The sequence below is a fragment of the Primulina huaijiensis genome, chromosome 10, assembly GCF_012295235.1.
Source record: "Primulina huaijiensis isolate GDHJ02 chromosome 10, ASM1229523v2, whole genome shotgun sequence".
In the NCBI taxonomy this organism is placed as follows: Eukaryota; Viridiplantae; Streptophyta; class Magnoliopsida; order Lamiales; family Gesneriaceae; genus Primulina; species Primulina huaijiensis.
The window spans coordinates 2,793,216-2,810,262 of NC_133315.1; the positions used below are offsets into that span (position 1 = coordinate 2,793,216).

General features: G+C 35.2%; 3 protein-coding genes across 7 annotated transcripts in view; all 3 read right to left on the minus strand.

The window, feature by feature from the left end:
• Positions 1-7,927, minus strand: part of LOC140986736 (uncharacterized) — a 46,825-nt gene extending 38,898 nt beyond the window's left edge. The window contains exons 1-12 of one of the 4 annotated variants that reach the window (XM_073455069.1): positions 7,597-7,927; positions 6,244-6,613; positions 5,664-5,818; positions 4,990-5,229; positions 4,180-4,289; positions 4,000-4,077; positions 3,818-3,924; positions 2,978-3,072; positions 2,759-2,895; positions 2,186-2,289; positions 2,042-2,119; positions 1,812-1,891 (exon numbers count right to left, since the gene is read on the minus strand). In XM_073455069.1, the coding sequence (XP_073311170.1) occupies positions 1,812-1,891; positions 2,042-2,119; positions 2,186-2,289; positions 2,759-2,895; positions 2,978-3,072; positions 3,818-3,924; positions 4,000-4,077; positions 4,180-4,289; positions 4,990-5,229; positions 5,664-5,818; positions 6,244-6,599 (1,540 nt within the window). In that variant the 5' untranslated portion in view covers positions 6,600-6,613; positions 7,597-7,927. Of the gene's footprint in view, positions 1-1,811; positions 1,892-2,041; positions 2,120-2,185; positions 2,290-2,758; positions 2,896-2,977; positions 3,073-3,817; positions 3,925-3,999; positions 4,078-4,179; positions 4,290-4,989; positions 5,230-5,663; positions 5,819-6,243; positions 6,614-7,571 lie in introns of all 4 variants that reach the window. The other 3 variants (XM_073455067.1, XM_073455068.1, XM_073455066.1) reach the window with 3 other exon arrangements.
• Positions 7,928-8,787: 860 nt separating this feature from the next.
• Positions 8,788-11,967, minus strand: LOC140986536 (receptor-like protein kinase ANXUR1). Its single transcript, XM_073454825.1, has one exon. It carries the CDS (start codon positions 11,558-11,560, stop codon positions 8,942-8,944), a length of 2,619 nt encoding a protein of 872 aa, XP_073310926.1. The 5' UTR covers positions 11,561-11,967; the 3' UTR covers positions 8,788-8,941.
• A 644-nt stretch (positions 11,968-12,611) lies between these two features.
• On the minus strand, positions 12,612-15,377 carry LOC140986537 (autophagy-related protein 8i-like). Of its 2 annotated transcripts, XM_073454826.1 has the most exons (5): positions 15,225-15,377; positions 15,069-15,124; positions 13,863-13,915; positions 12,953-13,071; positions 12,612-12,856 (listed from the first exon to the last, which is right to left on the minus strand). In XM_073454826.1, the coding sequence occupies exons 1-5, from the start codon at positions 15,268-15,270 to the stop codon at positions 12,756-12,758; spliced, it is 375 nt and encodes a 124-aa protein (XP_073310927.1). In that variant the 5' UTR covers positions 15,271-15,377; the 3' UTR covers positions 12,612-12,755. The 2 variants fall into 2 exon arrangements, with proteins under 2 accessions (XP_073310927.1, XP_073310928.1); XM_073454827.1 differs by lacking the exons at positions 12,612-12,856; positions 12,953-13,071 and adding an exon at positions 13,081-13,617.
• Positions 15,378-17,047: the final 1,670 nt, after the last annotated feature.

The following is a 17,047-nucleotide window of genomic DNA, read 5'->3' on the forward strand; positions in this document are numbered from 1 at the left end:
AAAAAAATGTTTTTAAAATTAAAGTTTCTATTATTATATATTTTGTTATCAATTTTCAATTGCGTTCTAAACATAATACAAAATATGATTATATTAACATTATTCTATTACGAAATCATCATATATAATATATTATTTGTTATACTGTTTGTTCTTTTCAACCTATTAATTAATTTCTAATTGTATATGATGAAATTACATACATAAAAAACAATTTTTTCTCTTTTCTACATATTAATTAATTTAGCATTATATATGATGAATTTATATATATATAAGCTATTTTTCACATTTCAAAATAACAAAATTTTTATTTAATATTACTCACTTAATAAATTAACTAAGTTATGTTTACCAATTCATTGTGCATTATTATTATGATTGCAATTTAATGAAGCATAGGTGAGGACATATAGTGGTCACCCTAACAATTAATATTTGTGTTTAAATTATTATTAGTAATTAAAACTACTTTGTGTTCGATGAAATTATTTGATTAGTGAGAATAAATTCGATTTAGAAAAATGATTTCTAGAATGTAAAATAACAACTATATCATATTTGTTAGGTGCAATAATTGTTTATGTAAGGTATAACAATCGAAATGTGACGTTTGAATTGTTTTACGATTTTAAAAAATTTTAGTTAATGTTGCATCGTTACCCTGGTTATAACCTTTGGTAAAAGGGCAAATGCATGATCCTACAATTGGTATATATAAGAGTCAAAGTCATGAGATCAATTCTCATATATTGCAATTAGTGTAATTATTGATATTGTTGGAGTGCAATAATTGTCCTTGTTGGATACATCGATCGAATCATGATAATTGAGCTACTATACAGTTTAAAATATTTGAGTTGATGTGTAATATCTATTCTAAAAAAGGAAAAAGTTAAACAAAATTCGCAAGGAGTTAAAAGTTAGCAAAAACACAATTGATATTTAACTTAATAACAAGTTTAGGGGTTTTATTTTAACATCATTATGATAATTTAGTTAATTAAGAGAATTTTATTTGACAGTCACTATATGCACTCCATTTAAATACATTGTGATTTTGATTTTAGAAAAATTTAATGTTCTCTTAATTTTATTTTTATTGTTTTCCATTGTGAATGATATTTGGATGAAAATTATCTTCGTTAATTTGAGAGAGCTGTCATTATGTTATAATCATGCAAATTGAAAAATGTTATATAAATAAGTGAATATATTTGATTTTTCATTATGATGTATTTTTATTTATTGTGTTTTGATATATTTAGATCAATAAATACTCATAAACAAGATGTTATTTAAACGATTTTAAAAATTATTTAAATCTTGTTAGTATATATTTCATTATTAATCACCCACGTGCATCGCACGTGATCATTCCTAGATATATATATATATATATGAACAAACTGTGATAACAAATTTTGATAAACATGCAGGGGTAGATTAGGGGGCATTTACTTTTCTAGCCTTGATCAATTTTTCATTTTGAAAAATGACTCACTCTTGTGTGTTTCAATACAATAGGGGAATGTCATTCGTCTAATTGTCTTCGAAAAAGGTTGATTGAGTCTAGATAAAAAAAATATCCCATAAATTAGAGACAAATCACACAGATTATTGCCAATCTCTAATTTATCATCAGCACTATTGGCAATAACTCTAATAAGTGTGATTCATTAATAGCATGTATCAAATAGATCGGCAGTCTGCTAACAACATGAACTCTTGCTTGCATATATAAGCATTTACGTAAAGTGAATTTTTAACCAAGTAGCAAGCATTTGATTTTACATGCCATGAAGAACTAACATGAGATCTCAGAGATTTAGGTGTCCAAATAATTGCACTGCCATCACGCGAACAAGTAACAATGTTGTTATGCCCAAACCTGAGATTGTCAAAAAGCATGAACCATTAACAGATTATAACACAAACGGCTTGGCTAGGCTAGTGTCTTAAAGCTGAACTGAGTGAAGCAAAATATTCACATTCGATTGACAGTAGTTAAGTAATGCACATTCTTGAAGGAACAACAGACCAGGAATTTTTAAATTTTGAGATGCTATCCTCGCTGAAGGAATCAGATGATGATGGACGTGAAGCCACAGCACAGCCACTGCACAAAAGTATCAGATTAGAACATGACAAATTTTTCAAGGTATGAAGTGAATTACATACTGACCTGAACTGAACATAATTGACATCATTCTCATGGCCAGCTAGAATATCGATTTCATGGCTTGGTTGTTCAGGATCAGCTGTACTAGGTTTGCAAGCATTCCACACCTGCAAACAAATAATGATTTCTTTGATGCTCACCAATAGGAAAGAATTACACATAGAACAATTTAAGAAGCATGAATCACCAAATTGGTGCAAGCTTTCTATGAGCAGAAAAATTGCAATACATTTCCAAAATAACATGGTTCAAACGAACACAAGGAACTAATACCATACATAAGAACTTTTATTTGGTATGATAATGACCTAATTAATAAAATAATAGTCATAAAGGTGCTGCGAAAGCTTTCCCCACAATGGGTCTTACCCACCTCAACTACGAATTCCGCTCAGGAACAAGAGGCCTAGATTAAAAAAGACTATTGGTTTCATAGTAGTGCTTACTAGTTAGAAATTCCAATGTTTTACCAAGAAGGAATAAAAGCGAGAACTTGTCATCCTGTTTATTATTTAACACCAACGTGTAGTTTGTAGTCCATGCATAAAGCCTAAACAACTGCGTAAATATTCATACCCTAGCAAAAGTATCAGAACTCCCAGTAGCAAAAACTGTTCCATTAGCATTATATGCACAACATAATATTTGATGGCATGGAAAAGTAGTGTTCGATGATGTACTAGCTGTAGCTGAAGGTAAACCACTGTTCTTTCCTGCATCAACATAGACATATCAAAGTCCCCAATAAATGAAAGCAACCATAGCAGGCTAGACAATCGTAAGACAACACTTTACCAGCAGTAGCATCAGCTGGCTTTGGCAGGTAAACACGAGGACTGCATTGAGAGTATCTAGCATCCCAGATCCGGCAAGTCCCATCATCAGATGACCTATTGATGTGAAAACATATTTATGCAAAAAAGTTAACCTTCAATACTAGCTCCAAGGAACAACAAGAACTATCCACGGAAAATAGTTAAGTCCTGAAAGAGACTAGCAGTCGGCATTCAAGGAATATGATGCCATACGCAATCAAAATTCCCAGTGTCATAAAACTACTATATTATAAACACCCAGCTTAACCACCAAAAACTTAAATAATACTCTATGAGAATAGGTAATAGCAGTTTATGAATTTCAAAAAAGTTTCTAAACATAAGAATATTTGAATCACTATAATAATGAAAAAGTAAGAGCAAGCCTGGAGCAAAGGAATAAAAGGACGGGAATGGCTGATGGTCAAATTTTGTTACAGTAGCATCCTACAATGTTGCAAAAGTCCAAATGTACAGACAAACCACCCGCTGCATCACAAATACGACTAGTCACTAGTCGTAAGGGAAAATACGAAAATTCAGATCATTTTATAGAAACCTTTGACCTCCCACTCTCTGTCTTGCGGTAATAAGTCATTTGGCATCAGTTAGTACAAATCATTTCTTTTGCATAAGAAAACATTTAAACACAACAATTGCAAATCAATGCCTCTTATATTAGTGTTCCACAGCTCTAACCAACATTCCGCAAGCCACAAAAGTGTATATTCTTCAGATATTTCAAGAAACCTTAGAGGAAGCACAGAATCAAACTAACAATATATACGAAACATTGATCAAAGTCAAATATGAGGCTCACGATAAGAGCTGGAAGGGAGTGCTAGTCCTGGGACTAAAGGCAATGGCAGTAACAGCTCCAGTGTGTCCACGAAGTACTGAAATGGGCATCCCATCAGGCAAGCGCCACTGTAAGAGATTACCATTTAGTTACTGAAATTCCAAAAAAGCTAATTTTCATGTTTGTGGGCAAGAGAATCTCACAACACGAATACTGTAGTCATTTGATGCAGAGGCCACTAAAGCATTGTTCGAACTAACAGATAGATCCGTGATGTCACCCTTGTAAAAATTAAAAGGAGCTAAAACAATAAGCCCTTGAGAAGGAGAACAAGCATTTTCCAGAACATAAGACAAATGTTAAATCCACACAATAAAACTCACTTCATGTCCGCGGCAGCTAGCAAGACATAATGCAGTTTCCATTGACCAAATCTTAACCAAACGATCATCCGATCCAGTAATCACGTAGCGACCAGATCGATCAAAAATTGCTACAAAGTCAAAAGAAAGTGTGCAGCTAACCATTATACAAGCAGTAATTAAAGTAGAAGAATGTACCATGGTGTAATATAGAGCAAACTAGGGGTGCAAGTGAGTCAAGCCACTCGTGAGTAGCTCGTGATCAACTCGGTCAAAACTCGACTCGAGCTTGATTAACAGAGATCGAGTTGAGATCCACTTATTTGTAATCAAATATCTAGCGAGCTACTTGAGTACTAACTACATATGTATATATTATGTAGAAGTATGAAAAATAAGGAATATTTTTGTTAATATATACCCAACTCTGAGCTTGAGTCCGAGCTTAAGATCTATATTCTAGAATTCAGACTTTTTAGATTTTCGAGCTTGAATAACTTGAAATATACACGAACCGAGCTCTTGCTTGAAATGGATTACTAGATCGAGTCCGAGCTCGAGTAGACAAAAATTAAATTGAGTCGAACTCGAGTAGTATGACACTCAGACTCGACTCAGGCTCGTGTGCACTCATAGAGCAGACTAGATGGCACAACCGACAAAATTTTAGGACTACGGGAGGACGATATATACCTAACAGATGCTCGTTCTATTACTAGAAGATGTATGCCAATTGACATTGAATTTCTTAGACTACATCAAATGCATGGATTCATAGAAATTTAAGCCTTTCAAATTCTGGATTTTTTACTTGTCTTCATTATATCATACCACAATAGACAGCATCCCTATGTCCTCTTAGCTTCTTTATATTTTGCATCTTTTGCACCATAGTTGATGGCTTTGCGATGGCATAGCATGCAAAACGAATGGATGGAGCTCTATGGTGTTTTGAAAAGCCACCTCCAAGTTCTCTTAAACTTAACCCTCGAACCTGATCAGCTAGCAAATGAGGCCAGCGGAAGTAAGATGGTAAATTCCTCACTTGCTTGTTTACTTTATTTTTGTCACCTGTGTGTCATAATATACAACAGCTTAGCTATAGATCTTGGGTTTTTGGATACACAACTTGCGAAAAATTCAAACAAAACAAAGAGTTTCGTGACTTGTTGAAAAATTCAAACAAAACAAAGAGTTTCGTGACTTGTTGCTAGTGGCTGAAGGGACTGAAATCAGATAAAATTGCAACTTCAGATTTTATCATATAACTTTATACCGTATCTGCCAAAACATTCTCATCTCTGCCCAGGCAGGGCGGAAGATAAACAACTATTCAAATTACTGGTTATGAGATTCGAGATTTTAGTAGACAACTTACTTTCATACAGTCATTTCATATAGTATCTCAATACTTGTCACTGTGACCAGACATAAAAGCCATATTTTTTAAAACAAAATCTAATGAATGGAAAAATAAATATAATATAGCATATGAAAACTCATACATGGCAGCAAAGAAAAGGAACCAGTTCCAAGTAGCGTAGGAACATCAGTGGCACTTGGAGCTGTTCTTCCAACCACACACCGTAATGGAAGGCATTGAGTCAGCATGACCTGTTTAAAAAGCTTCACCAAGTGATCCTTTTCAACATGAGAGTACCTGATCAAATTAGAATGCAGTCACATTCAATTCAATGAAACTTGTTGCAAGAGGAAACAAAATCCATTGCCCATTTGACATAATATTTCACAACTAAAAGTAAAATAGCCAGAGCTGAAACCAATTTGGTCAAAGACAGACTTTGGAAGACCCTCCCACTTTTGATAACTATAGCCTTCAGTAACCCCAAAATGAACAAACATACAGTGAGATAAACACCCCTAAAATAAATGTGTCAGGAATCAGGAAAAGGAAACCTTAAGACACTTTCTTATGAAACATGGGGAACATTTTCTTTTACCAACAGTAAAGAACAACCAATTCACAGTCAGATGGAAAAGAAAAGCACAATGCAGCCCTGAACCCTAAGCATTAAAATTTCAATCTTCAGTTCTGATACTCACACGAAAGTAACAAACTTATACCTTCCAACCAAATTGTCATAATTTAGAGGCACAGAGTTTCCAACATTGCTTTCATCCCCAACTACAGCACCACTTCTTGAAAACAAAGCATGATATCTTCTAGGTAAGAGATCATGTTCCAAAAGTTCATCCCAAAGTTTCCCAAAAGTGTTTTGGCATGGCCCAGCTGATAGAAAATGCATAATCAGAAAGTAAATTTCTCGAAGGTCGACATCTACATCAACGGCACCAGCATGATCTGCAGGCTCCTCGCAAACTTCCATCGGAGACTTTGCATGAACCTTGTTGATGAAATTTATTGTACCCACATTCACAGAAGGCATATCACTAAACGAGGAACACTTCCTAAAGTCCATAATTTGTGTACAATCTGAAACAGTAGAAACAGTTAGAAAAAGGAAGTGTTCCGGCTTATCGCAACAAAATGGAAGAAATGGCATTATAGCCATGATCCATTTCATAAGAAATTAAAAAGTTAAGCTCGAAAAAGCCACATAATCAGAGGAAAATATCCATTTTATTACAGACATTTACATTCATGAACAGAATTCAAGTCCTCGTTTTGGAAAAACTCAAGTTCTACTGAGAAAGTGCATTGCACAAAGGCAAATATTCCATGTTCTAAGGCAAAGACTGAGTATGCCTAGAATGAGCACGGACGTATTCATACTTGATGCAGAATCATTCATCATAGAACACAAAAAAGGGCTTAAATACACATAAATAGAGCGCAATACAAAGTTATTTCAAGTATAATCATAAAAATAAATTAGTGCCTTTCAACTTCATGAGATCAACTAAGATCCGTAACTCGTCATATAAAAATACAAGCTTAAAAAATACATGTGGATAATGCTAAAGCAGGCAGTCAAAACGTGTTAGCTGTGTGCCGTAGCAAAAATTATCAACATAACAACTAATAAGTCCAACCAGAAAACCCAGCAAAAGATAGTTCACGCCAAGTAACATAAAAAAGTTGTAAGCCCGCTGAGTTAATTTGTTACATTTCAGGGTCCACTAAATGTAAAAAATCACGTTAGCGTATAAGTTTAATTCCTCCACAGCTTTCGCGTCATAGAATCCGTATCCAGTATGCCTACAATGGGTTCACTTTCATAACTAAAATGAGCACCCCAGACTGTATAATTCATCAATTTAATCCAACAATGACCGGAGTTCAATCACGATAAGTATATTTACAGTGCTAGCTCAACAAAAGGAAACAATATAAAATAGAGATCTAAACGAAAAAGAAACGACCCCCAAGCTTCCATTAAATTCCCATAGAACGGGCAATAAACCAAAATTATAAACGAACTGGGTCTTACAAACCAATATAAATAAGTTGCTTACGGGTAAAGATTCGATCTTTTCTTCAGGTTCCACCGCAAAAAATGCACCAAACACCTCAAACTTCGACGAAGCGAGAGAAGAATCGTTGGTAGATTATTTTTTTACCAAAATCGCAGCTGAAAATGGAGGGAATAATATCTTTCAAGGCAAAACGGGCCTCAGGTTTTGCTCCCCGAAATAGTGCGAGAGAGAATATATATATATATATATATATTCTACAAAAACAAGAAATTTGACATTGAAAATTTGAGTGCCCGTTGATTTACACAGTTTTTCGTAATCAAGAATTGACTCTACACGAAAGTGGCGAACAATATAATTTCAATGTTAAAATACCAAAATATTCATCACAAAAACTTTCTAATTATAGAAATAGACTTCATAAACTAACTCTTTCAAATTTTAAATTCAATAAATCCAAAAAAAAAAATTGTATTTAAAAAAAATTTAAGATTTTATTGGTATGGATATTAATGAATTATTAATTAAGAGTTAACATTACTTCAAAGAAAATTATTTAAATGGGAATAGTTGAATAGAAGGTTGTTCAACCAAATAAATTTTTTTAACAAGATTCTTATAGTTCGAAATAATTTTGTATCAAATTTAAAAATTTTGAGTTTCTAATATCAAAATAAGTAGAATGGGTGATTAAAATTAAATTTTTATTACAAAAATATTTTTATATAAAACTTTTTAAAGTGAATTAATAATAATTTCTGTTAAATAAAACTTTTATCCGCAAAATACATATTAACAATACAATATACTCTTAGTCAACATTTTACTCAAATAAGTTGTTCGCATTCGGAGTTGTGCATATCATCATGTGGGTCTTATGTAGAGTCCACATGATCCAACTGTCGTATTGTGTAAAGTAGAGGATCCAAGATCCTCGATTAAGGGTATTTCAAGGGGGAAATATTTGATTTGGCCTAATGAATTTTTGCTTGGTACTAAATTTGGAAGGGTGGTATTGGGATACAAATTTATTCTTAATTAAGATAATGAACTATCTTGATCCATTTAGAACAATGGGAGTTTAAATCACATCCCCAATTTGTTTTCAGTATACCATAAAGTCCAGAGATTAAATCCTTCTAAAACTTGAGAGATCAAGTGTTGAAAAAGAATCCCTTTATCCTGAACACTTATATTGATGACTTGACAGAAAAGTTGGCTATAATATAATATCAACAACATTGAATATTTATGTTTTGTGTCCAGTTTTCAGTTATACATGTTTTCTTCTTTACTTGAGACAATAAAGTTCAAAATAAAATAACTATGATGCAATGAGTAGTTGTACATCACATAGTTTGTCACTTTGGTTCCTCCATATCATTCAACGGCCCTTTGGATTGACAATCTGTGAGAAAACATTGTCAGTATTGTCGATGTCGTCTCCAAGGCTTAAGGTATTCCGGTGCATGGCGATGAGGCTGTTGTGATCAATTCCTTCTTCCACGTTGTCTAGATCCACACTACCTGTTGGGGCAGCAGTGTTTCTTCCGCCGTCGGGATTTTCTTGCAACTGAAGTGCGAACTCTAGGTTCCACAGCACGTCACCCATCGAAGGGCGCTCGACTCCATGATCAGACAAGCATTTCTCCGCAGTATCCACGAATTTCTTCAAGCCTTCCGGAGTGATCTTTCCCTTGAGTTGAGGATCGATGATTTCTTCAATGGTCTTGTTCTTTGCGCATCGTTGAGCCCAATCAGCCAGGCTGACTTGCTCTTTTGGAAGGTTTGGGTTCAGAGCTGGCCTGCCGCATAGTACCTCAAAAAGAACTACTCCGAATGAATATACGTCAGACTTCTCTGTCAATTGCTGTCTTCGGAAATATTCAGGATCCAGATAGCCGAAGCTTCCTTTCACCACAGTACTGACATGGCCTTTGTTCATGTTAGGCCCTGTTTTCGACAGCCCGAAATCTGAAACCTTGGCGACCCATTTCTCGTCCAGGAGAATGTTTGTCGTTTTGACATCCCTGTGAATGATAGTGTACTTGGCTCCCGTATGCAAGTAGTGGAGCCCTCGGGCAGCCCCAATGCATATCTCCAGCCTCTGTTTCCATGTGAGGGTGATTTTGTTTCCTTTGTAAAGATGCTCCCTCAGCGTTCCGTGCCCCATGTAATCATAAACCAAGATCATTTCTCCATTGTCTTCACAGAAGCCAATCAGTGAGACCAAATGCCTGTGTCTCAGCCTCGAAAGCATCTCGATTTCCGTTTGGAATTCATTCACTCCTTGCTCGGAAGATGGATTCGATCTCTTAACGGCCACTTTGTTTTCCCCATCGATGATACCTTTGTACACCTTGCCAAACCCACCAACTCCTATGACGTTGGACTCGTCAAAATTTTTGGTGGCATTTTTAATCTCTGTGAGGGTGAAGTAGCGACAATTGCAAGCTGCGTCTGAAGAAATGGCAGTGCCGCCTTGACTTCTGCCTGACGTGGAAGTTTTGGCTGTCGTGGAATTGGAATTCCAAGAAATTGGCAGCCAACTCGAACCTGTATCGACTCCATGGACCCTCTTCTTCCTCTTGTAGGCCACTAGAAATACAGCTGCGGCCACCCCAAATGCTGCGGCTCCTCCTGCAGCTCCAGTAATCAGAACTGTGAAACTACTCGACTTATCTGACGATTCATAACTCTTAGGTGCTAATAGAGCTTCCTGATAACTCTTCATCATGTCCGAAATGGTGGGGTTGGGACCTGCTAGATTTGACTTCGCGTTATCACTGAGCTTGAATATCTCCAATCCATTGAGAAGCACATCAGCAAATTCAGCTTTAGTTTTGTCAGACGGATGAAGGGTCACCCAAAGTTGTGGATCGCCGCTTTTATTGTTCACTTGAACGACATAATCTCTTATGGTTGGAGCTGCCGTAGAATGGGTCCAGGCATATATATCTACCTCAGATGTCGCAGTTTTGTTGTTTATGAAAATATCAAAAACTCTTTGGTTGGGTTTAGTCATCTCAGAATCACACCAATGGAATCTGATGAGGTACATAAAATTGGGATCTACCTGGAAAATCCATGTCAAATTAGAATTTTTGTTTACATCCACAAAGGCACCCATGGATCTGTAACTCTCGTACACATCTAATGGTGCCATATAAGATGGCAAACCTTTGTAACTAATTGTAGTATTTGCCGTCAAGGCAACTCCTCGCCCAGCACCATAAATATAGAGGCTATCATCATACCAACTCCGCAAAAGGCCATCAGAATCATTTGTTGGAGGGATGTATTGCCCGCCCACATTCAACCTGAACGTTGTCTCCATGCTTGTGGTGCCAATGGGTACCGTTGTTGCAGATTCAAAATCGTTTCCCGATCCAACCGAACCCGCTAGTATCGGGTCCTGATCGAATAAATTGGGTGAAGAAATCACCTCAATGCCATTGACGAATGCAAAAGCCTGGGGCTGGGTATCAGATGGCTTGAATGTGACCTTAAGTGTGGGAGATGCTGACGGGGCAAGATAATATTCTTTGATGAAATAAGCTTGAGAAAGAGCCTCGGCAGCTAAAGAAGCACTGAAATTGTTCAGCAGGGTGACCCCTTCAGCTAGAACGGAGAAATATGAATTTGAAATGTTGAAATTTGGGTAGGATGATGGGTAAAAATGGAGGCGAAGTAAGGTGCGAGAGGTTGAGTTCTGGAGGGGAAACTGATATGATGCTTCGGATTGGAAAATTCTAGCGGTCATGTATGGAACCTGAGAAGATAATGAAGGGTCCTGGATTTCAGCATTGCTAGCGACAGATTTGTCCCCTGGCAAGAGGTATTTGGCGTCCGGATCCCAAGCCCGGCCATCTGAGTCGTTCCCGACATTCAAAGAGCCGCAGTCCAAGACTAATGCAGGAGGACCTTTGCTTGCAACATAGATTACATTCAGAAGAAAAGACAGACTGAGAACAGAGACAAGTATGTGAAAATTCACTATCATGGCTGCATGAAGAAATCTGGCGTACAGGAAAATAGAGTTTCCGCAGGAACAAAAACAGGGGACGATGCTTTCCTGCACGCCTGGAAAATTTTTTTTATTATTAACCTTTTCTTTTTCTCGTTGAGAATTACGGTTTTGAGCTAAGCCATTTCTTGGCGTGCATGGAGGGAGATTCTGAGGATTTCCAGCGACCTCAAATATAGGGAAAACGCTAGAAAAATTAGACTTGTGGAGACAAATTTAATTTTCTATGTATTTTTTGTGCACGTGGTTTTGTGAATATTGTGTGTTTCTGTCTTAGGTTGATTGAGATTCCGTGGCAGGTGAGGTGGGAAACTCCGAAAGAAAACGGAGGGAGGGGAGTGAAGGTCTGAGGTTAGTTATGAAATTATTGGGAATCCATTAAAAGCCATATGAACCAACCATTTACTGTATATTTTGACTAAATATTTAATGGGAATTCAAATTTATAGTAAATTTGACTCATAAATATAGTAAGAATGGGACTCACGATCTATCACACATCTTATTATCCATTAATTCAAATATAATATGTTTATATAGACAGATATAAATACAAGGCAAAGATCAGATCTATTTCTGAATTTTTGTCTGTCTTCAAATTTTTCAATTGGTTTTTCCTGACAAAATTAACTTTTCAAAATCTAAGATAAGATTATCCATTATCAAAATAAGAGCATTGGTTGAATCTGAACTTTTTTAACAAACACTTCTACAGCAGCACGTAGGTCCACCATATATCCATATCAAGGTCACACTATTTAAAAAATACAAATTGATTCATATGCCTAATGACTAATGTAACTTATAAAACTAGAAAACCCTATTTCATCCATAAAAATTTACAGAACAATCTTGGTTGTATCCAATATTATCAAGATTCGAACGGTAACCATATCAGATACCAAAACCATGTTTCTTAAATATTATTTTCAGATAATCCTACATCCATATCCGACCACATATGTACGGATCATATCCGGCACGATGTATAATCATTTTCCAGAATATAGAAGCATGTACACTAGCATTGCATGAATGGCAAGCATTATATTTAGGTAAATTATTCATACATAGTATTTGTTACCATTGTCACGAGGGAGTAGATGTCAAATATATATATACATATGCACATTTTGTCCGCCACATCACAAAATAAGAAAAAAGAGAATAATTAATTAGGATCACCGCCGAAGGTTTTCTCGCTGCTGTAGCACATGTACAAGAACCCATCTTCATCCTTGGCTGCATCATACAATGACTCCATCAAGCTTGCTGCACAAGAAAACAGCCAACTTTCATACTAGCACAAATTAGGAATTTAACTCTAATTACACACAGAGATGTGGTTGTGAAAAATTTTCAATTTACATGTTTGCGGCAATGTATTCTGCACAAAGACAAAAAGAGCTTTGCCAGGAGCCAGATGAAGCCTGCCACTCAGAATGTGAATGAATTGGCCAACAGACATGTCCCGAGGTACCAGGAATCTGCTTGCAAAAGAACTCCTCTTGTGACCACCTTATCTCAATAAAAGTAAAAGATATATTTTTTTGGTACTCTTATTCAAAACCTCAGAATTATATTAAGTAGCTTGTAGGGTTGACAATTGTTATCCAGTGGGAAGTATTATGGAGTTTTCTAAGATAAAACTTTTGGAATAGTATGAGAAAGGCAATGAACAAGTCACTTTCTCAATCAAAGAGAAAACTTGCCAAAAAAAAATTGTATATTATCATATAAAAACATGGAATAGCAAGAACTAGTTTCTTCTATTACAGGAAATTGATGCTCGTGGTAGGTTCAGGACAAACCAATGAGTTTGAAATGGGACAGAGTAGCTCCAGGTAGCAAGATCGCTAATACATAGGACAGAAAAGTATGTATGCTAACAAGGATGAAGTGATGACCCCGAGATTAGTGAGGCAAAATTTTTAACCACTCCTTTCGATATGAACGGGGTGCAAAAATACTCAGCGAGAGTGAGTGTCAGTGTGTCACTGCATACCAGTACAAGCATGACACAGCAAATCAACCTATAAAGTTTTCATCATCTATTTGATCAGTTGACTGAAAAGTTAAAACACATATAGACAGATATATGAACGAATAATGACAATATCTATCTGTCACTGCCATATGATTGAGTCCACTAAAACATGCATTATCTTCGTGTATGTAGTAATAAAATTAAGAATGAGACTAAAAGGATATCTATGTTAAACAATAAGGGAAAAAATACAACACGAGTTGATAATTGGAAAAGAAAGAAAAGACTTACTTCTTCTTCTCCATCTCAGGGAGGTCAGTTTTCTCATACCTTTCAACGACCACCTGCAACAATCCCCATGAGTAACTCACAGCAGAAACACATGCACAACTAGACTTAAAGTAATAGAAACAGACTATCAGTAGCTACAGACATAAGATTATCCATCATTCAGGTTTACGCCCTTGCTTTAAGCTTTATTATGCCATCTTGAAAGATGAAATGTATTTTTACATAGTTATAAACAAGCACAGCAACAGGCAATTTTGTTTGTCAAAAGAATCTTGAGCATATTCAACAGTTATTTGTTCAAAAAATTTACAGAATTCTGAACATAAGATACGATGAAAATGCTTGCTAACCACCCAAAACTAATTCATATAAAATTTTCAGCTTTGTAATTAATCTCGATGTCAAGACAAAGTTCATTAGAGTGATTCAAACAAGTTAATCAAGGCCACCCAAACCACCAACTTAACAAAAACAACACTGCCACTTAGTCTCCCATCTGCCTCCCTGCCTCCAGGATATATATCACACACCTCATCACACAATCAGTAACCAACAGTTGTTTCCATCTCGAGTACACCCACTCCCAGTTGGCTTATTCACCACTCCTAGAATCATCCTTTGAAGACCTTTATCAGCTCTAACTTCTAAGTAGCATGAAATCATCAAAACTAACTTATTCTCCATAACTGAAGCTTTAAGGAAGCAACATTAACCAGAAATGCACCTCGATTTTCAATACATAGTAAAAAGGTCCATTTATTCTATATGACAAAAAAAGATCGAGAGGAAACAATTAAAAATGGAATGCACTTCTATGTTCAAAACGTTTCTCAAATTTTTTTTAAAAAAAAGAGAAAACCTATGGCCGCATGGCGTACAAAACATTTTTTACAGAACCCAGAAGGTCTATCATTGTTTTGCTCGAAATCTATGTTTATACTTTCTGCTAATTCTTTCTCCTCCTTCCAACAAAAATTAAAAAAAAATGAGAAAAAAGAAAAGGTAAATAGAACAATTAAACCAAGTAAGCTCGCTCGGTTCACATGTCAAGCTATATGCTACAGCACCAGGAAAATAAATAGAATTAGGAACAGAAAATTCGTGCAATCTAAGACATAATTCACTTCCGATCGTGGAAAAATCCATTAGCCACGAAGATAATAGATCAATTAGTCAGGAATTTTCAAAGTTCAGAACTTCACTTACAGGGAGTCGATCGGGATATTTGGCGATAATGTCCTGTGATTCTAACATTCTTTCCTCTGCAATGAATTGAGATATTAATCATTAAATTTGAGATATTAATCACTAAATCGAACAAAATCTTCGAAAGGAAGAACGAAAATATTAGACAGTACGAACCAAGGGAGAATTGTCCCTTGAAAGATTGAGTCTTTGCACGCCCCATTTACGATTGATAGGTGGTACCCAACCCCGAGAGAGATATAGACGATTGCGTTTACAATTTTACAACTATATTACTTTTCCAGCGGGCAACCTTCTGCACGCGGTGTTTTTTTTTAATTTTGATCAATTATTTTTTAAAAAAAAATTAAATACTTTCTTAAAAACATGGTTAATTAGATTTATTTTACAAATTTTCCTCTTTCCTTATGCAAGCCCGACTCTCCTCCTTTTTTTCACCATATATGGCGATTATATATAACGACACGTGTACATGTTGCGAGCTCGTATAATTGTTATTTTTTATTATAAAATATGTTTTAGTGGAAGTGTAGACTTAGCCACGGGCTGAGTTTAGTTCGGGACCGGTCAGACCCACCGAGTCTGAGTCAGGAAACTCCCGACCTATAACTGACTCGATTGTGGTCGATTATGATCCGGGTCACAAAACCGACGTTTCGAGTCTGAGTCCGAGTCCGGTTAACAATTGATTCATGTACGGTTAGATCCTTTACTTTAAAAAAATTTATTATTTAAGTAAACATTTAAATTAAAAAAAAATTAAAAAGAGCTTGCACTTATATAGTTATAACTATATAAGATGCATATGTATCTTCTTTTGATGTATAGGAATCAAAGTCTACGTAGCTCGCTTACCTTCACATATGTATCTTTAGGAATGGCGCTACACATTGACTCCCATTTCATCTCTTCATTGTTCCAAATGTTCCCTCATTTTTGTCTTGGTTTTCTTCATCGCTTTTAATATGTTGTTTAAACTTGTGGATTTTGACCGACCATTGGACAAATATTGGCCTTCCAAATTTTCTGGCCTTAAGATTGAATGTCATTCATCCATTATATTTTCCCTGATACTAAAAGCTTGTTCCACTGCAACCTTGTTCCACTGCAATCGTTGAAATGGGACAAGATAGAATTTATTTTGTTGTTATAGAAAAAATTGGATATACTTGTATTTTTTAAGATAATTATCGTAATATGTCGAAATTTTTTTCATTTGCATCATTAAAATTAAAAGTGGTGGTAAAATAATTATCAAGTTTCGATCAGGAACTTGAGGATATTCGTGGACGTTTTGCCAGTTCTCTTAATAAAAGTTGTGTTTTAGTAAGTTTAGAAGTTATATTACTAGTGGTAGTGAAGTGTGGTTCATGTTGAAAAATTTGTCCATCATATTTAGTGTTATATTAGTTATAAATATCATATATATGTCAACAGGTTAATTTGCTCATTATTTTAGAATGAAAACTTAATCTCATGCTTCTGGATTGGTGAGATGATGGTTGTCCTTCTGCTTTCTTTGGTGCTACAGGTGGTGGTTTTGACGGTGCTTGCTTCAATGAGATAGATGAAACCGTTTACATAGTAAGAGTATAAAGAATTATAATATAATGTTAATATAACCGTCTAATTTAAGCATATGATCTAAAACAAAATCTCATAAAAATATTTCAGAAATTTCTCAAAAATATTTCTCTCATTTTTCTTTCATTACATAAATACATTGAACTAAAACAGCATCACTAGATTTAGTATATTTATAATAAATTAGAAGTAGGATAATAAACATCGGATAATTGACACTATCATCATTAAAAACTTTTAAAATCAAAAATACTAGTGCATATGTTCCATTGATTCGAAAAAAAATAAATATCACGAGCTTGAACATGTTGATGAAAATAATAATAATAAATATTTATATTCAAAAGATGATGATTGTTGAAATTTAATATTTTAATATTGAATATTGAATGTTG

Coding starts and splice junctions, on each gene's coding strand:
- LOC140986536 (XM_073454825.1), bottom strand. CDS start 11,560: ATGATAGTGAATTTTCACATACTTGTCTCTGTTCTCAGTCTGTCTTTT.
- LOC140986537 (XM_073454826.1), bottom strand. CDS start 15,270: ATGGGGCGTGCAAAGACTCAATCTTTCAAGGGACAATTCTCCCTTG. Junction 13,916..15,068: donor AATATCCCGATCGACTCCCT/GTAAGTGAAGTT, acceptor GGATTGTTGCAG/GTGGTCGTTGAAAGGTATGA. Junction 13,072..13,862: donor CCTGAGATGGAGAAGAAGAA/GTAAGTCTTTTC, acceptor TTTTGCAAGCAG/ATTCCTGGTACCTCGGGACA.